This window comes from Chanodichthys erythropterus, chromosome 16 (genome assembly GCF_024489055.1).
Source record: "Chanodichthys erythropterus isolate Z2021 chromosome 16, ASM2448905v1, whole genome shotgun sequence".
In the NCBI taxonomy this organism is placed as follows: domain Eukaryota; kingdom Metazoa; phylum Chordata; class Actinopteri; order Cypriniformes; family Xenocyprididae; genus Chanodichthys; species Chanodichthys erythropterus.
The window spans coordinates 38,604,771-38,626,515 of NC_090236.1; the positions used below are offsets into that span (position 1 = coordinate 38,604,771).

The following is a 21,745-nucleotide window of genomic DNA, read 5'->3' on the forward strand; positions in this document are numbered from 1 at the left end:
GATTTAGGAGCCCAACTAACTTTAAATGACACAAACATGAGCGTTAAACTTTGGTAGATGAATGACAAAAGCAAATCACCTACCTTGTCTTTAAAGATTTTAAGTCTGAAAATAATTAATCTTTATAAACAATCAATAGAAGGAAGAGAGTATGTATTTCAATTACATACTCTATTCTATTATGGTTCTCTCTGTTCTGCTTGTGTGTCCATTCCCTGTGTTGTGGGGGTTAGAGGACAGAATGTTGAGTTTGTACAGTAGAAAAAAAACATTATGTCTTTGGAGATTCCTCATAAAACAAACAAACAAACAAACAAACAAACAAATTGTCTGTATGTGGAATCTCTATTACAAAGGATGTTTTCCAACCCCAAATAAGCATTGCACATGCCCTCAAGAAATGCAAATACTTTTTTCTTGGTAAGGTAAATTGCACTACAGACTATATCAAGTAACTGCACACATATCAAAAAGACATTTTTGCAACGTAATAATAATAGTAATAAGCTAAATAACGTCACTGACCCATATTTCTCTCCATAATTTATGGGCTATTATTAATCATTCACACACTACTCTATAGTTGTCGGTACAGCTGTACACACTCTGCTGTCTTCTTAACATGTCAAACTGAATAAAATTAATTACAAAATATCTCACTACGTTAACAGGCAGTGACGAAAACGTCTCCAGAGGAAATATTCCCGGATCCCACGCTTTGATCCTTGACATTCCATTATGACATCACCATCATTCTGTCAAAGGACGCGCGCACAAAACAATCCCCTGATTAGCTGGAATCGCGCTGTGACACGCGCTCAAGGAGCATTTGTCTTCAGTGAAAGAGACGAAACTGAATCAAGTTTGGCAGGAGGCAGACTCAACGCTTCTCCTGAAACCTTATTTGTGCTTGACTTAACGCTTTTAATCATGGATGCGTCCCTCTTTCAGTTCTTCATTGAGGAATTCGGCGACTCCAACTGTACTCTTATAGATGCTTTCCAGCGCACTTTATACGAGAATTCATCTTTCGCGTCGATGAGCGTCGATGGTGGGGACTGTACTCTTTGTTCGTGCATTTGTTTTATTCAGTCCTTATAATGCACATTAATCAGCATCGCTTGTATTTTCCTCTAAGGTATATATTGTAACTCCACCACGGATGAAATTGGAACTTGCTGGCCAAGAAGCAACTCTGGACGAATAATTGAGCGACCGTGTCCGGAGTACATTAACGGCGTCAAATACAACACCACGAGTAAGAGACTCTGTTCACTTTCTACTCATTAAAAACGGCTGTGGAGTAAGATATGTGCTCCTTCAGATGATCTGAGCCTATTCATCTGTGTGTCAGTCCTTTAGTCAGAGATGAAATACTGTACATCAGCAAAGTGAGTCAGTAGATAGATCATGATTTCTATTTATAACATTTCAAAGCTTACAAGGTTTTAGTTTGACATTTTTTTCTCTCTAAGCTTATTTATGCAATCTGTATTCATATAAATGACAATAGTAATAATTTAAGCCAGTAGTTCTCAACTCCGGTCATGGGGACCCACCGCTTTTGCACATGTTATATCTTCTTAAATCAACACATCTGATTCAGATCGTCAGCTCCTTATGAAAGAGCTTCATGTGTTAGATAGAGAGATGAGCAGAGCAGAGAGTCCCCGGAGTACAACTGAATTAGACAATTGTTTTTTCACCATTTGTGCTCCTGTGGACAGTGTTATCTGACCTGCCACATGTTCTTTGCTTTAATGTGTGAGATGAAGCAGGGCTGTGAAGATCTCGTAACACACACACACACACAGATCCATGCTGACACTCAATCTCAGTGATGCAAAGATAAGTTTTTATTTTTATTCACATGACATGTTAAAGTTGTGTCTGTTTTGGTTGAGCTTTTATAAATATGCAAAATGTATGCATTTGTTATTTTTATATTACCTGAAAACACAGGACGTGTGTAAAACACTCCTAATTAAAAAAAAAAAAAAACATTAATTCATTAAATTCTACCGTGACAGTATAGATGTAGAATCTAACACATTGATGGCCCAGTTATTTCAGAAAGTATTTTCAGAGCATTTAGTGTAGTATCTTGTGCATTACATACAGCTACTGTTTTACAGTTTTTTACAACTGCTTACACACATTTTCAAAACTTTGCATCTTTTTTTCAAAACTTTACACACAAATCAAAGAATTACACACACAAAATGCAAAATGCCTCAAATCTCTTGCAAAATGAAGCACTGCATTCAAAATATCACAGACACATCTCAAAAGCAAACATTTGTCTTATGTTGCTAACACCTTTGCCATAATATTCTGTTTTTGCATATATCATACATACACAGTTATTCAAAACCTAAAGCTCTTCTTTCATGAGCTTCTGTGTTCATTTCTGTACAAGCATGAAAGTAATTGGCAGAGACATGTTGAACAATTCATGGTAAATACGAAAGCAAGATTGAAACCAAACTATTTATTTTTACTGTAGTATTTGTGGTTGTGTTACAGTAGTATTTGTGTAGTACAATATTTTACTGTAGTATTTGTGGTTGTGAATACAGTATTACAGTATGAAAGAAAAATACATCAAGCATGTGTAGTTGGACAGAAACAACGTTTGTGTTTGAAAAAGGAAATCAAGATACTTCCTGTTTGATTTTTGTGTGTTACATAGAGAATTGTGTGTTGTGTTTTGCAAAAAGTGTCAAAGGCCAAGGCCGAGAATAAAGTGTGTGGTTTAGCAGATTTGGCGTGTGGTTCTGGTGTGTGAAAGTCAGGCTTCAGAAATTGTGTGACAAGTAAGGATTTTGTGTGTAAGCAGTTGAAAAAAACTGTAATTGATGTTGATTATATTTCATAATTAGGAGTTGTTTTTTTGTCAGTTTATGATTTAAAAAAATTAAGTTATAGTATCTGACAAATGGACAGCTTGCTTTCCATATGGTTAAAAATATGTCTTCATAAATAAACAATGCATGCCCTTGAAAATCAGTTCTAGGGGCAAATATCACCCCTCAATAAAAAATATTATTTCTGCCATTGTTGTGTATACAAATGATTATGTAATTATCATGCTTATAATTATGTAATCATTAATACCTGTTCAGATCACGCTGTAGTTCAAAAGACATGCAGAAGACAAAGTATTCGTTACAAATAAAATAATCGATGTAATCTCTATGGTGTCTTTGATAGGATTGTACACATTTTAATATGATTTAAGAAAAAGTCACTGCATTCGTACAAAATGTGTATTTTAAAGTGAGCGCGGGTGTCTGTGATCTTCTGTGGTCGCTGGGAATTTTGAGCACAGATCATTTCTCAGCATTATCCCCCTGTGTGCGGCCCAGCATGCAACTTTCTTCAGTGTATTGATGTGACTTTCACATTGGAGGATAATTCAGGGCTCCAAGGCACATTTAAGCCTTTCATTGCTAAGCTCTGAATGTATACTTTAAATGGTGAAAGAGCTCTCTATCTGCACATATATTGACCTGCTGATTATATTACTTTGACTCTTTATATGTTTGTATCAACAAAACTGGCATTTTATTCAGTGGCATCATTAATCCAGTGGTATCACGCTGTGCACTCTTTCCTGCACAAACATGCCTCCGTTTTGTGGATGAACTCGGATTATTATATTTTTCATTTACAAAGGTCAGCACTGTTTGCTTCCCGCTGTTAATGTTGTGCTATAAATTTTAGTTTATATAAATATAATGTTTTTAGCAGTAATTCATCAAGTTATGATCAAATGATGGAGAAGAGTGTATAAACCAGACAATGTGTTTGATTTGCATTATTCCTTTAGTGAACTAATACAGCACAGACAGCACATGCCAATAAACATTGAGTGCAATGCATATCTAAAACACCCATTTGAATGCATTACCTAATTATGTTCACATTACTTGAAATATTTAGGTGAAGCTAGATATTGTTTATCCACTAAATCACATTTGCTACCTCAGACTTAACTGAAATCAATGGAACAAACCTTGAAGGGTTATTTATAGTTTGTGTAATACTCGTATGGTGTCGCTGAACCCTTCTGCTGTGCAGAGCCGCTGCCCAAGGCACTTTTCCTAGCGCTCGTCTCTAAACCCTCCTATAGGCAATATCCGTTCAACACAGATACTTCAAACACAGACACTCGGTGCAGGTTTACTGCATCCAGCAAGAGTAACACTTCATAACAGTGTTCACTTATGTCATTTAAAGCATTTTATTAATGATGAACTAATCATTTACTATATATTTGTAGATTAGTTGATATACTATGAATGACATTTCACAAATTTGTTCAAAATATCAATATCTTAAAGGTGCCATAGAATTTAAAATTGAATTTACCTTGGCATAGTTGAATAACAAGAGTTCAGTACATAGAAAAGACATACAGTGAGTCTCAAACTCCATTGTTTCCTCCTTCTTATATAAATCTCATTTGTTTAAAAGACCTCAGAAGAACAGGAGAAACTCAACATAACACAGACTGTTACGTAACAGTTGGAATCATTAATATGTACGCCCCCAATATTTGCATATGCCAGCCCATGTTCAAGGCATTAGACAAGGGCAGCCAGTATTAACGTCTGGATCTGTGCACAGCTGAATCATCAGACTAGGTAAGCAAGCAAGAAGAATAGCGAAAAATGGCAGATGGAGCAATAATAACTGACATGATCCATGATTACATGATATTTTTAGTAATATTTGTAAATTGTCGTTCTAAATGTTTCGTTAGCATGTTGCTAATGTACTGTTAAATGTGGTTAAAGTTACCATCGTTTCTTACTGTATTCACGGAGACAAGAGAGCCGTCTCCATTTTCATTTTTAAACACTTGCAGTCGGTATAATTCATAAACAACTTCATTCTTTATAAATCTCTCCAACAGTGTGTAATGTTAGCTTTTGCCACGGAGCACTATCAAACTCATTCAGAATCAAATGTAAACACCCAAATAAATACAATACTCACATGATCCGACGCATGCATGCAGTATGCATAACGAACACTTTGTAAAGATCCATTTTGAGGGTTATATTAGCTGTGTGAACTTTGTTTATGCACAGAGCTCGGGGGCAGGGAGTGCGAGATTTAAAGGGGCTGCAGCCTGAATCAGCGCATATTTAATGATGCCAAAATAGGCATTTAAACAAAAATCTATGGGGTATTTTGAGCTGAAACTTCACAGACACATTCAGGGGACACTTTAAACTTATATTACATCTTGTAAAAAAACAGTGAAATTTTCATGTGACTTTGGCAGTTTGATTCACGCTCTGAACCACTGATTCAAAACAAAAGATTCGTAAAGCTTCATGAAGCAGTGTTTTGAGATCGCCCATCAATAGATATTTTCGTATATATAAGGTTTATAATATTAAAGTTAAACCACTGTAGTCACATGAACTGTTTTAAATATGTCTTTAGTAGCTTTCTGGGCATCTGAAAGTGTTAATTATCTTGCTGTCAATGCAGGCCTCACTGAGCCATTGGATTTCATCAAAAATATCTTAATTTGTGTTCTGAAGATGAAAGAAGGTCTTATGAGTGTGGAACAACATTAGAGTGAGTAATAAATGACAGAAATTTCATTTTTGTTTAACTAACCCTTTAATACACATTAATCATGAACAAATCATTAGTAAATGACCAGTATATAATACACTGATGTATTAATAAGTACTTTTAAGATGGCCTAAGCGCTTATGTTAGCTATTTTTATTTTTTAATGAATAATACATTTGTTTTTAAGTGAATAAACATTTAAAATTTTGAATATCCAAATTACACCAGTCAATTTGGGACGGGATTTGGAAGATTTGAGATTTGGAAGTCAATTGTTTTTACTCAGAATGTCACTGTACTGAAAGTCTGTTATTATTAGAGGTCATTTGGCTCAGTAGTGCTCAACAACACTAGTTTTGTAATGGATAAACTCACCCAAATCTCTGTCCTCATTATTTTGTATAAGCAGACCCACAGGGGATCTGTGCGCACAGAACTAAAGCTCTGCAGAATTGAAAATCTTGTCATTCATAAAACCTTTGCTTTTTGTATGCTCATTTATTAAATATTTTGACTATTTTAATTATACTTTTATCTACCAATAAGCCTGTAGTACTCTTAGCTCTGCTGAATACATCTTACTTTATGTTTAAAGACATTTTTTTCAGAATTCAGATAAAATGTGAAAGTTTGCATCTGGGCCTATAAAGGCCCGTTCACACTAAGAACAATAACTATAAGGATAACCATAACCATAACTCTATCAGCGTCCACACCAGCAGACAATATCATTCTGATATTCATCATCATAGTGCAGTCATGTGTTACAGCTGACAGTTTGTCCTGGTTGACTTGAGACGGCATGATCACAGAGAAAAACAGTCTCTCTATAGGATAGTAAACATAAACATGCGTCATTCTATTGAAGTGGCACTGGGGATCTTTGTGTTTTCTATCATGCTATTTAAAGACAAATACCTTCCAGAATAATTGAACGTTTGCTAAGCCCCCTGTTAAAATATTACTGATCAAATCTACCTGGTCATCCACCATGTCAGAGAAGCTTGTTTTCCCCTGATTGAAGTTCTGTGTTTGTATAATATCTAATTAAACTGTCAACTGATGAAACTAAAACACTCAACTCAAGTCATATTAAACGTGATAATGGCTATGGAGTTCTATAATACTATAAGCGTCTTGTAGAAACATTAAGAGCAATTCTGTTCACTTAGAATATTGAGAACTAACATTATGGTCAAGTTTACACTTATACGTTCAACTTATATAGTGCTGTGCAATAACATATTTTGCATTTTGCATACAAACAATCATGTACCCAAGATTTGTTATATACGTAACATGTTTTACATGAGTGTGCTGTATGTATGCTGGTAAGTTGGATGTACTAAATATCAAACTTTAAATATATTCCTGGGAAATAATACAGTGGGTATGGAAAGTATTCAGACCCCCTTAAATTTTTCACTCTTTGTATATTGCAGCCATTTGCTAAAATCATTTTAAGTTATTTTTTTTCCCTTATTAATGTACACACAGCACCCCATATTTACAGAACAACACAGAATTGTTGACATTTTTGCAGATTTATTAAAAAAGAAACACTGAAATATCACATGGTCCTAAGTATTCAGACCCTTTGCTCAGTACTTAGTAGAAGCACCCTTTTGATGTAATACAGCCATGAGTCTTTTTGGAAAAGATGCAACAAGTTTTTCACACCTGGATTTGGGGATCCTCTGCCATTCCTCCTTGCAGATCCTCTCCAGTTCTGTCATGTTGGATGGTAAATGTTGGTGGACAGCCATGTTTAGGTCTCTCCAGAGATGCTCAAGGGTTTTAGTCAGGGCTCTGGCTGGGCCATTCAAGAACAGTCACAGAGTTGTTGTGAAGCCACTCCTTCGTTATTTTAGCTGTGTGCTTAGGGTCATTGTCTTGTTGGAAGGTAAACCTTCGGCCCAGTCTGAGGTCCTGAGCACTCTGGAGAAGGTTTTCGTCCAGGATATCCCTGTAATTGGCTGCATTCATCTTTCCCTCGATTGCAACCAGTCGTCCTGTCCCTGCAGCTGAAAAACACCCCCACAGCATGATGCTGCCACCACCATGCTTCACTGTTGGGACTGTATTGGACAGGTGATGAGCAGTGCCTGGTTTTCTCCACACATACCGCTTAGAATTAAGGCCAAAAAGTTCTATCTTGGTCTCATCAGACCAGAGAATCTTATTTCACCATCTTGGCAAACTCCATGCAGGCTTTCATGTGTCTTGCACTGAGGAGAGGCTTCCGTCGGGCCACTCTGCCATAAAGCCCCGACTAGTGGAGGGCTGCAGTGATGGTTGACTTTCTACAACTTTCTCCCATCTCCCAACTGCATCTCTGGAGCTCAGCCACAGTGATCTTTGGGTTCTTCTTTACCTCTCTCACCAAGGCTCTTCTCCCCCGATAGCTCAGTTTGGCCGGACGGCCAGCTCTAGGAAGGGTTCTGGTCATCCCAAACGTCTTACATTTAAGGATTATGGAGGCCACTGTGCTCTTAGGAACCTTAAGTGCAGCAGAATTTTTTTGTAACCTTGGCCAGATCTGTGCCTTGCCACAATTCTGTCTCTGAGCTTTTCAGGCAGTTCCTTTGACCTCATGATTCTCATTTGCTCTGACATGCACTGTGAGCTGTAAGGTCTTATATAGACAGGTGTGTGGCTTTCCTAATCAAGTCCAATCAGTATAATCAAACACAGCTGGACTCAAATGAAGGTGTAGAACCATCTCAAGGATGATCAGAAGAAATGGACAGCACCTGAGTTAAATATACGAGTGTCACAGCAAAAGGTCTGAATACTTAAGACCATGTGATATTTCAGTTTTTCTTTTTTAATAAATCTGCAAAAATGTTAACAATTCTGTGTTTTTCTGTCAATATGGAGTGTTGTGTGAACATTAATGAGGAAAAAAAAAAGAACTTAAATTATTTTAGCAAATGGCTGCAATATAACAAAGAGTGAAAAATTTAAGGGGGTCTGAATACTTTCCATACCCACTGTATACTTAACATGTTGTGATGATATAAACAGTCAAGCAGTTAATATTTGCTATATTACTTAACATGTGTGTACTGTATGTATCCGGGTAATGTTGGAAATACTTATAACAGATGTGGTTGTAGGTCTTTATGTGTTGACATTAAAGATTATGAAACTTTTGTTCAATTTAAAACTATTTGATGTAGTGATAATCCTAATTACTATTTGTGATGTGTATCACTGCCGTGGTTAAATGATGCATATCAATGAGAAGGTTAAAAATTTCAATCATACCACCCACTACTGAGCAGTTTAATTGAGGAGTTAATTGAAAGTCAGAGCATAATACGTAAACACATCACATTTTACATAGTACATAATTTATTTAGTGCCTTAGGGTGCAAGCGAAAAGCAACTGTGGCAAAGAAGAAAAAAAGTCTGATTGATGTTGGATAATGGAGAATAAACCTCTGGAGAAACCAAGCAACACCAGGGGGCAGTTCTCCTCTGCATGGCGATACAGTCCAAATATACCCAGCCAGCAGCACAGCATGGTGGGGTCCAGATGGGTGTCACCTGGGCTGTCTAACTGGGGCCCAGCCAGTTTTGTCCACAGTTTCCATGGAGGCCCCACATGGGTTAGCCCAGATGAACTGAACACTGCTCAGTGTGCACACTACAGGCTGTTAAATGTAACACAGAAACATGCTGGAGTTAATGAGATAATTAGGTGAAAACGAGCAGAATCACTGAAGGACAGAGAAACAACAAGAACTACAACTTCAGCCACAGCCTTCGACGAAATCAACTGAAGATAAAAGACATTAAATCTTTGAAGATCTGATCAAACATTTCCACAAATCTCTAAATTAAGAGGTTTAGATGGAGATTAAACCTCAAAATGAGGTTTGTGGAGATGTTTAATCAGATCTTGAGAGATTTAATGTCTTTTATCTTCAGTTGATTTCATCAAAGGCTGTGGCTGAAGTCGTAGTTCTTGTTGTTCCTCTGTCCTTCGGTGATTCTGCTCGTTATCACCTAATTATCTCATTAACTCCAGCATGTTTCTGTGTTACATTTAACAGCCTGTAGTGTGCACACTGAGCAGTGTTCAGTTCATCTGGGCTAACCCATGTGGGGCCTCCATAGAAACTGTGGACAAAAATGTCTGGGCCCCAGAAACTGTGGACAAAAATGTCTGGGCCCCAGTTAGGCTGCCCAAGTGACACCCATCTGGACCCCACCATGCTGTGCTGGCTGGGATAATGTCTATAATTGAATAAGTATATTTGTACATTGATTGAAGTGTTTGAGATCCGTCCAGGATTGAACATTAGAGAGAGAGAGAGCAGCAGCAGTAGTTCATGTTCTGTTATAGATGCTTGTAGAGGCGCAGACGTTGAATAATTGAGATGCCCCTCGCTGAACACATGGCACAGGTCACGTTTTGTAGGTTTGTTTGGAAGGAATGAAAAAACTGGACTAATATTAGCATAGATGTCTTTCAATTTAAGTGTCCACCTTTAAGGGGTTGGGGGTCATTTTAGGGTTCTGATGAACGCACTGACAGGGGCCCCTTAAATGTTTTGCTTAGGGTCCCCAGAAGTCTAGGACAGACACGGATTGACACCCAATCCTAATAATATTTAAGATTGCAATGCAATGTTTTTCCATTGCATGATGCACTGAGCAAATAAAGCCAAATAATAGCATGACTTGGGCATGTCAGTAAGTGATACCTGCAATTAAATCACTGCACAATTCTGTGAATCTCAATCTGTTGAATGACTAACTCTGCATTAGACAAGCTGCATTTTCAATGCATCTCAGCTCTACACCACCATAATGCAGTAATCTTTAAACCAGATCCAGCATGCCCAGATGTGACAGAAGAGTGCACCACTAACCCACTAGTAAAAATGTATTTATAACTTGTTTTACTGTAAGTGATTTTGTGTGTACTCTCATCCTTGGGTTGGGTTGAATATTTTTATTTGAATGTGGATCAGGCACATTTTGAGGTGGCTTAAGCTCTCGAGCTTTGACTGAATTATTTCAGTCCCATGACAGAGCCGGTAGTGAGAAGAAAATGTAAAAATAGATTGAGCTGATAAAGACGGCTATTTTTATACAGCGCCTCCCATCTCCTGGTTAGATTTTTCCTTCCATTAAGGTTCATTTTGAGCTCAACAATCTGCCAACCTTTCAGATTCTAATCAATTATAGTCTTTGAAACAGTTCTGCTAATGTGCCACATACAGTGGCTCCAAAAATAAATATATATAAATAAATATCGGCACCTAAACTACTTTTAAAAATATATGAATACCTTTGCATTATGTGCTAAAATATAATGTTTTTAAATGATAAACAATAGATATATTGTTCAAAATAAAATAATGGCAAAAAAAATATTTCACATGCCATATGGTGTGATGTTTTCTTTTGCAATGATATTAATACATTTTCCAAGTGTGCCCTAATTTTTGTTTTTGGGTGAATTAATTCTTTATTTTCTATATTCTCTCTCCCATGTTCCAAACCTGTACATTGCTATTTTTATTCTATAGCGCACAAAAGGAGACATTTTGAACAATCTATATACAGCTCTTTTCCTTTTCTCTGCTGTTGTAGCTCTCAAATTTCATTATCTACATGTTCAGACATGGCACACTGTGTTAGACTGCATCACACACTAGAGTTAATAGTGCTTGGTGTCACTGAAATCAAACTTGGCATGGAGTGTCATGACAAATGAGATTTCAGGGCTTCAAGAATGTCAGTGCAATTAAATCAATGGGAAAGCATTTCTCACAAATACACTTTATTCATTATATTTATAACTGAGATCATCTTGTATTTACTCAATTCATCTTTTGTCTTACACAGCATTTCTCACTGTTTCTGTTAAGCTTTATGAAAAACACAGTGCTATTAGTCCTCCATGAAATTTCCAAGGGGAACTTCCTCAAGGACATGCCTAATCTTTCATTCCTAACAGCACTCTGTCTACTCGTAGAAATTTAACATCATAAGAGACTGTCACCAATGCCCAAATGCTTCTCACAATGCACATCACATCTGATAAAGTCTTTCCAAATGTAAGGACTAAATATTAAATGAAGTAACCCAGCATTTTATTTACATGCATTCCGCTACTCAGTACGGTGAGAATTTGTGTGGACCTGACAAAACTGAACAGCGCTGTTAGACGAGAGATTATTTTGCCCTCAGTAGACCACATGCTAGGCCAGTCAGACAGATCAAAAATCCTCACTAAATTAGTTGCCAATTCTGAATTTTGGCAGATCTGTTTGGCTGAAGAGTCTTAAAGGTGCCCTAGAATTAAAAATTGAATTTACCAGTTCAGTACATGGAAATGACATACAGTGAGTCTCAAACTCCATTGTTTCCTCCTTCTTATATAAATCTCATTTGTTTAAAAGACCTCAGAAGAACAGGCGAATCTCAACATAACACTGACTGTTACGTAACAGTCGGGATCATTAATATGTACGCCCCCAATATTTGCATATGCCAGCCCATGTTCAAGGCATTAGAAAAGGGCAAAACGTCTGGATCTGTGCACAGCTGAATCATCAGACTAGGTAAGCAAGCAAGAACAACAGCTAAAAATGGCAGATGGAGCAATAATAACTGACATGATCCATGATATCATGATATTTTTAGTGATATTTGTGAATTGTCTTTCTAAATGTTTTGTTAGCATGTTGCTAATGTACTGTTAAATGTGGTTAAAGTTACCATCGTTTCTTACTGTATTCACGGAGACAAGGTTGTCGTTATTTTCATTTTTAAACACTTGCAGTCTGTATAATTCATAAACACAACTTCATTCTTTATAAATCTCCAACAGTGTGTAATGTTAGCTTTAGCCACGGAGCACTATCAAACTCATTCAGAATCAAATGTAAACATCCAAATAAATACCATACTTATGCGATTAGACATGCTGCACGACGAACACTTTATAAAGATCCATTTTGAGGGTTATATTAGCTGTGTGAACTTTGTTTATGCTGTTTAAGGCAAGCGCGAGCTCCGGGGGAGGGGAGCACGAGAATTTAAAGGGGCCAGAGCCTAAATCGGCATATATTTAATGATGCCCCAAAATAGGCAGTTAAAAAAATCAATAAAAAAAAAAAAAAAATCTATGGGGTATTTTGAGCTGAAACTTCACAGACACATTCAGGGGACACCTTAGACTTATATTACATCTTTTGAAAACATGTTCTACGGCACCTTTAACAGTTGACTACCTTCATTAGGCCATTTTCTTTCAAGAGGCTTCCATCTGGGATCTCTAGTGCTCCAGAGCTGTTTCAGATAAGAATGTGCCAGATTTTGGAGGAACTGGACAAAGCCGTATGTCACATGGTTAACATCCTCATATATGGAAGATGACCTGAAGAAAATTACATTAGACTAGAGTCTGGACTCAGCATTAAGGAAGCTCTGGAGTGCTGGCCTAACACTTAACAAAGAGAAGTGTGAATTTGCTAAGACTGAAGTCAGGTTCTTAGGTCACAAGCTGTATTCTGTGGTATTACAGTCCCACTTGGGCAAACTGGCTGCAGTTCAATGCGTGAGCCTATTAATGTGTCTGGGGTACGCAGCTTTCTTGGAATGATGAACCAACTGTGAGACCCTTGAGACCTCCATAAAAATCTGTGGTTCTGGGATGCAGCACAGCAGGAGTCATTTGCATTGCTGTAAAAGAAGCACCACGCCAACTTTAGCATCCGTCCTTTAGTGTGGGAGGGATAATTGTTCAATAGTTCAGTGATGCATGGAAACCCATAGCATATGCATCCAGATCATGAACTCCAACTAAGCAGGGAAATGCTCAGATACAGAAGGAGTCCTTAGCTCTTGTTTGGGCATGTATTTAGCTAATTGAAAAGCATTTCCTTCTCGAGACGGACCACAAGCCGCTTGTGAGCTTGCTGAGCACAACACTTCTAGATGAATACCACAAAGGTTCAGAATGAGACTTATGAGATATATTTATGATTCATGTTGAAGAAAACAGACATGGTGTCCAGGATTCCCTGATTGAGTAATGTATGGGATGTTGACTCAGCTCTCATGGAAGACACAAATATTTATCTTGTCCAAATAGGGAATAGCTTCCCTGCATAAATATAAATAGCTGGTTGGACAATATTCGCCAAATGTTAATGAAAGACCTTATATGCAGCCAAGTAATGAGGTTCAGCAAACACACGTGGCTGATATTCGTGTATGCCAAAGACAAACTCAGACCTTATAGGTTGAAAAGAGACATGGGCTGCATCCAAAAAACCTAGGTAGCTGACTTGCTGCCTCACTGCCTTATCAAGCAATGACTTGTAAGGCAGTGTTTGTGCATGAAGTCACCTCATAAAATGGATTTCGAACAGACTTCTGAGGCAGTGTAACAGTTTAATGATCTACAGCAATATAGCACAAACTAAACAAATATTTCATTACTACAGTATTAATTTCTTGATAGAAATGACATCAAAAGTGGAAAAACTTGGACAAAAATGTACATTTACTCACAAACTGGCCAGCAAATGCAACTTTCGGATGCCATCTTTTTTTTTCTAGCTCAACTGTCCCAGAATGGAAAGCACAGGATTGTGTGATATCAAAGGCAGCTAAGGATACATCTATGCTGCCTTGAAACATCAGAGGAAGCTATCTCAGGAAAAAAGTACCTTTTAACACTTGAATACTATTCAAGAGCTGTTGATGTGGCTAAATTGTTATCAACTTCCTCAGCAACCATAACAGAACAGCCTGCTATACCTACCCGACATGGATCTTACACAAGGTCAGGACGTTTGTCTGCCCCACCATGATGAATGAAGCTTTAGTTCATGGCCGGTGATCAAAGACGCAGAATAATCCTCTCACTGTGTGTATTCAGTGTCCAACCTGACCTCCTTATAATAAAAAGGAGACAATATTAAAATTAATGTGAAAGAACAAAAGAAACAAAAGGATTGCAATGTTAATAAAGCAGAAATGTTCTCCTATGTTAGAGAAGTATTTCACATAGGCACTTAAAAGTGGGTAAAATGGTTACAGTAAATCCCTGTAAAATGTACGGTAAAAAAACGGCAGCTGTGGTTGCCAGAACTTTACCGTAAAAAATACAGTAGCAATGTAAAAAAAATCTGTTAAATTTACGGTAAAATAACGTATTTCATTAACTGATATAATGTTAATTTACCAACCTAATGAAGTACTAATATCTGTTTTGAACCTTTATAATACACTGACAGTCACCAAACACAGTGGTGATAAGAGTCACATGATGAATCAAAGTTCATCGCAAGCAGTTTTTCCACAAGCTGAGAAGGACAACACTAACATATAGAAGGTGCACACAGTGTCATTCACACACACACACTACACACCATCATGGTAACATGCATGAAATTATAAAAATGCAATAAACATTAATTTAACAACATTAGATGTAACATAAGACCCTAATGTACGTAACTGATTAGAAAAAAAATGAGAAAAACTAAGAAGAAACAGAGTTATTTCAATGAAAATATATCAAATGTGAAGTGTCACACAGGGAATTGTGGGAATGTCAATTTACGTTTTTTCACTGTAAATTTTACAATGAATTGTTATTTTTCACTTCCAAAAACTGTGAATTAAACGGTATTTTACCATAGAATTTCATTAAATGTACCGTTAGATCTATTACAGTTATTCACCGTATATAGTACAGAAACTTTCTGTAAACCGTATTTTACCATAGAATTTCATTAAATGTACCGTTATTGACGGTTTTTCACCGCATCATTTTTACAGTCTTTTACTGTTAAAATCACAGTCATTTTTTACAGTGTATGTGTATTACACCAGAATAATAACAAACAAGAAAACAAGTTCATTGCTCTGGGGAAGGGGAGAAGTAGTGATATCAACTTGGTGAGATGAGATGAGACGAGCACATTCTGAAGTTAAATTGTGGGTAAATGGAAGGTAAATATTCTTAAATACAACAGTGAAGTTTTGAGGTATTTTGAGAACAAGATATATTGAGGTCAATAAAAATGTATGACAACAAATCAACTTAAATTCCCCTCGGTGGATAAATGAAAGAAAAGGATGGTGGGCTGGTAAAACTAAAGTGAGAATTATTTACCAAGTGCAAAGGGGAAAACAGTGAGAAGATGTGAAGGCATCTATTGTGAAGACTTCTAAAGAGTCAGAGAGAACAGTGACTGCGGAGGAGAGAGCGTTTGATTCTACCAACATATGCGCCAACACAGACATGAAAAAAGCGTCTCAGAGCAATTAAATGATCATAAAGTTGGATCCAAGTTGCATAAAGGCTTATATCAATGACTGTAAAAGTATATCTCCCTTTTTGTTGTTTTTAAGGCTATTTGAGATGGACCTTGTAACATTTATTTACTGGTTATCACTTCTGCTCAGTTTCAGCCTGACATGTTTGACAGCACCGAGATGAATCATTCTTCAAAAGTGGTGGCAAAGATTCCCATACTGACAAATAAAACAACTTCCCTAAATTAATTCTGGGCTTTTTTTTTTTTTATTTCTTCTTTTTTTTCGCCCCAGAAGTGATAAAATCGCATTGTTGCCCATTTAACTAATGGGACATTTTTTACTAATAATCAACACATGTCAATACCTTAAATACCTTAAATTATTGTTGTACTAGATGGTTGTATAGATCCACACCCATATTTGTTCATTCCAATGCTATTTTATGTGTGCAATTTGCAAAAGAAGGTGAAAAAATGATCTTTAACAGTCGGTGGGTGTTTTGTGAATGTGAGACATTTCACTGCAGTTCTATTCTAGGTAAAACAAGTCTAATGCAAAAAAAAAAAAAAAAAAAATCATCGGATCATAGTCACTATAACAATTGTCTGTTCTCACTGATGTGGCAAAATAATGCAAATGCAGAAGTTTCAGAAATTACAAACAATATACATTTATTGTTTTTGTTTTAAAATACAAATATAGTATACAAAAATAGTTGATGAGAAAGAGTATAGCTTTATAAATTTGATGTGGACATTGGGAATTTGCTCTTGAAAGAATCAGGCCCTGTTTCCACCTGGTATTAAGATGCTTTTTGGTCGATCGGATCACAAGCAGAACGAGAAAGACACATACTCGTTTCCACCTGGTATTTTAGTCCGCCTATTTTGTCCACTTTCAAACTCTTTTGTCCTGATTTCTTTGAGGGGAAGGTCTATGTAAATGTTTGGGTTTTCTCAGATCTTTCAATCTAAGAGACAAAATAGGCTCATGCAATTTACATATGAACATGGAAAAACATATGGAGAGCACCAGCTTTCATTTCTGCTCTGACAGCCGCAATACCACACCAAACGCTGTAAGTGTGTGTTAGAAATCAGGAAAGGTGAGAGAACATTGTGCTTGAGTCAATACATTATAGCGAAAATAATAGTTGGAGAATTTTTGACAGGAAACATCATTATGTTTTCCCAAATCTGTTTGCGATCAGATCATTTAAAGCAGCTAAACTCTGAGAACGTTTTCAGTCCAAGGATTTAGTAACCAAATACATTCAATCAGTCAGTCCAAAACACTGCTAATGCAGAGAAAACCCAGCCATTTACATCATTTAGCAGAGAGAATAGTGACTGATGTCCAGTTTTTGATCATTCCAGTGCTGCTTTTAGAAGAACACCTCTCTTATATTCAGAGATTGTTTCTGAGCCTTGTGACTCCTACGTTACAGCGCTGAGTGACTGAACAGCAGGTCAAAACCTTCAACTGGTTCCTGAGCATTATGATAGCAAACTACAACTCTCAGCTGAATAAAACAATCCAGTGTCTAGTTAGTAAAGTTTTGAAGGATGGCGAATGTAATCAAGGTAAAAATGACTGCAGTGACATACAGGAATAGTACATTAGGCAGATGTGAGTCTGTTATTTTTAATGCGTAAACAAACAGTATATGTGCGCTCTCGCACATTTTTGAACAAGCACATTTTAATATGGTTGCAAGATTGTTAAAGGGTCCATAACACACACAGTTTCTGCCAATCTCATGTTAATCTTCTTGAGTACCTATAGAGTAGTATAGCATCCTTCATATCTCCGAAGAGTCTTTAGCTTTATCAGATTTATAAAAGATAGATACGTTGTACCAAGTCTTTCCGAAAACAGCCGAGCTCCTGGAGGCGTGCCGTGGGTGAAGCTAAAGAGTGACGAGCATGTGCAGCTTTTGCGTAGTGATCATCTGCAAGCTATCGATGGTCAGCTAAACAAATGTATTTTAGCTCCACTTAACGCTGGGTTCTTTGGGAAGCAAGGTTATCTTTTCCTCAAAACCACTTCTTTGGTGACTGTTGATTTCATAGTCTAAAAACAAAGTGATAAATCTTTCTCGAGAAAGTCCTATGCAGCACTGCTGACGACTTGCATACAGCCGAATGAAGCGCGTTAAAGAGGCGTGTTTTGAAGGAGTTTAAAAAATGCTTTGTGTTGGAGTTTGATATTTATTCCCAATTTTTGTTTTTTTAAATCTATAACTGTCAAAAAACCTTTTCAAAACTACCTTGTAACACAGTTAGTAGATCAGGGAAGAAGGAGGCGGGAACCGGTGAATGTTCAACATAACTTTAATTAAATAAAATAAACAAATACAAATGAAAGTAAAAGTGGCAGCCCCTCAAGGATGTCTGCCACACATAAATAAACAAAACATAAATAGACCAGGCCTGGTCCTCTCTCGTCCTTCACTGTCATCGCTCCTCCTTTTATGCTTCTGTGTTCCTCAGTGAGAGATACGAGACCGGTGTGGCATACAGGTGGCACTCATTATCAGTCATGCAACTTCTTGCCACATACTTCAATATTGATTTTCTAAATCATCCAACTACACAGACTAATACTCAACAGTTGATGTCCTTCTTAAAATTTCTATGAATTTTAACTTTAAAATTGTAACTCATTCTTGTATTTTTTTTTCAATTGAACATGCAAGTAAGGCAGTTGTAGCCTAATGGTTAGAGAGTCAGACTCATAACCTGAATGTCACGGGTTCAAGTTTCAGTATTTGCAGGAAATGTAGGTGGGAGGAGTGAAAGAAGAGCACTCTCTTCCACTCTCCTTAACCGCAACTGGTGCCCTTGAGCAAGGTACCTAACCCCCAATCACTCCCCGGGCGCCACAGCAAAAATGTCTGCCCACTGCTCCGCATGTGTGTGTGTTCAATACTCACTGCTGTGTGTGTGCACTTGGATGGGTGAAATGCAGAACACAATTTCCGAGTAGGACACTCTACTTAGTTACATGTCACACCACTTTCATTAAAGTGTGGCAAGCTCTCTTCAGTTGAGGATACTTCTGTCCTCTTCTCCATTAAGTAAGTGGCAGAGAAATTTAATTTACCATCCATATATTCAATTAAAATTTTGTTTATGCATAAACATGCTCAGACACAAAAACATTAAAGCTATTTTTTTAATATAACTTTTTCCTTCTAACATTGTGAAGGGCTCACATACTATCCTTTTTGGCCTTCATAAACTTAAGTGCTTTACTTAAACAAATGGAGGAGGTGCGCTGTGACACTGAACTCATTTGTCTAACTCATTGTGACCCAGACTGATGCTGTCACACCCCACAACCTCATCATCTGCAGAAAGAAACTGTTACTCATTTACACCAAAGTACACATATCATGATGGATGTCAAGATACAAGTTGTGAAGATATTTCGCTGTAACTTTGGATTTTTTTAAGGTTTGTGACACAGTTTGGAGTAGTTTTGTCAATTATTAATTGTATAATTTTAAAAACTTGTTGCTTTTTGAGATAAAATAACATTTAGTGATCATCAAAATATGACTTTTTATATTTATTCTCACTGACAAAAACAGGACTGTAAGGTTGAAAGGGTGGACTGATTTGATCATCACTTGTAATGTAATACTGTTGACCAACCAACTCTGATGCCAAACAAATAAGTCATATTGACTTCTGCAGAAGAGTACCCTCGAAAGTGGAGGTGGGCAATATGGCAAAAATATCGTATCACGATTTTTTAGACAGGGTCACGATTCTGGTCTTTATAAGTTACTGAGCAGTACGGCCAAAACCAATTTCCCTATTTTAAAAATAAAGCCCCATAATATGGTAAAACTTCAGTATGGGGAATAATTATCACTTTTAACTAGTTGCTTTATAGACTTTATAGACTAAACTATTCATCAGCTAACGGATCATTTTGATTCGTTTTCCAAGACCTCTAACCAAACCTCAAATGAATGAGCAAACCCTTTTCAACATTCGATGCCACAGAAGGGAATCCCCATTCAAAGATGCAACCCAAGAAATGAAAACTCAACTTGTGCATTAAGAAAGTTTTATAGCCTCATTGAAAACTCAATGCAAGATTTAATTAACGATTGATAGTTCATGCAGGTCAGGTCTACGAAGTTTGTTCAAGGGAGAGCTGCAGAGCAGGCCAAAGACTCTGATGTGTGTGCTTATTTTCAAGGGTTTTTCAGCATGTTAAGAGCCCCAAAAGCACATAAAACCTTGAACAAAACATTAATATTCCTTAGGAACACAATAAGGCCCTACGCAGTGTTTTGGCACTAAAAAGCTGAAACAACAAGTGACTAGAGTCAAAAGAGAAGTGCATTGAGTATGGATAGAAAAGCTGACTCTCTATTAAAATGGCTGTAATAACGAGGATAACAGGATTTTGAAAAATCTAATTAAGCTCACAAGTGCAGCTTGTAAAAGAGATTAGAATTTTCCATGAAATTAAATAAATAAATTAATATAAAATAACCAGAGCAAAGCAAGAAAATTTAAGCATGATGGATTTTCAAAGATATGCAAAATACTAAGTAAATCCTTCAGTGCCTTTACATATTAAATGCTGAAATACTCAAATGGAAACAACATATCAAATAGGTAAACTCTAAACTGGAAGCTTTACCTTAGACAGAGCCAACGGCCCCTGAAGTAGGGTCGAATTTAAATGAATCGATGCCATTGAGTTGTTATAAATTGGTGTATTCAGCAAGTTCTTGAGGGAGAACTTTTTTCAAAGAAGTACTTGACTTTAACTTATGTGAATTTGAACTTATTATGTTTGCTGAGCAATTCAAATGTTAAACTCTTTGGGCTTTAAGAACTACACTGACCTTTGAATTCCTTTCATTCCCTGCAGGAATTGCTTACAGAGAGTGCTTGGACAATGGTACATGGGCACTGAAAAGTAACTACTCCAACTGTGAGCCCATTTTAGAGGAAAAGGTGGGTAAATGTGTTATTAACCTGAGTTGTACTCTAATTAACTCTACTGTTTTGGCTTTAGTGATGTCCACAGGGTTGTTTATTACATTTCATTAGTGAAAAAAATAGCTGCAGGCAGCAGTGATCGATCATAACTTGATTTCTCTGGGAAGAGCAAGTTCACAGCATGCTTTTTCCAAAAACAAACCAAAAGGGAGGAGGATTTCTTTTCTGTGATGCACAGAGTTAAGATTGCCTGCAATGACAACAATCTTAGTCCAATAATGCTGTAACATACCGCCCCAGACCGTGACGGACACTTCACCTCCAAAACAATCCCGCTCCAGAGTATAGACTATGGCATAATGCTCAGTCTTTCAGCAACAAATGCAAGTCCGGCCATCACCCTTTGTGAGATAAAAATCATGACTCATCAGTGAAGAGCACTTTTCACCAGTGTTTTTCAGCAGTTTGTGCCCACAGGCGACATTGCCAGTGATGTCTGGGAAGGTCCTTCCGTACAACAGGCTCAATTTAGCCAATCTCAACCTATTGCGAAAAGTCTGAGCACTGAATTGTGCATTCCTGATGTAACTCAGGCAGTTGCTTTTGCCATCCTGTGCATGTGCCGCATGTATGATTTTCGGATGTACTGATCCTGTACACTGTTGTTACACGCAATCTGCGAGGATAATCAGCTGTCCTTTCTCTCTCCCTATAGTACTGTCTTAGATATCTCACAGTACAGACATTTTGTTGCCCTGTCCACAACTGCAGTCCTCGTGCTTCCATGCAGCATGTTAACACTTGCAGTTTTTCACAGTCAGTAGAAACGTCTCTTTAGTTTTTATAGCTGTAAACTTAACTTCCTACCATCTGTAAGC

The 21,745-nt window shown here is 37.2% G+C and overlaps 1 protein-coding gene across 1 annotated transcript in view; it reads left to right on the forward strand.

The window, feature by feature from the left end:
* Nucleotides 1-800: 800 nt before the first annotated feature.
* Nucleotides 801-21,745, forward strand: part of LOC137002561 (corticotropin-releasing factor receptor 2) — a 59,938-nt gene continuing 38,993 nt past the window's right edge. The window contains exons 1-3 of the mRNA XM_067362303.1: nucleotides 801-1,051; nucleotides 1,139-1,258; nucleotides 20,797-20,882. Coding sequence (XP_067218404.1) covers nucleotides 931-1,051; nucleotides 1,139-1,258; nucleotides 20,797-20,882 — 327 coding nt within the window. The 5' untranslated portion in view covers nucleotides 801-930. The remainder of the gene's footprint in view (nucleotides 1,052-1,138; nucleotides 1,259-20,796; nucleotides 20,883-21,745) is intronic.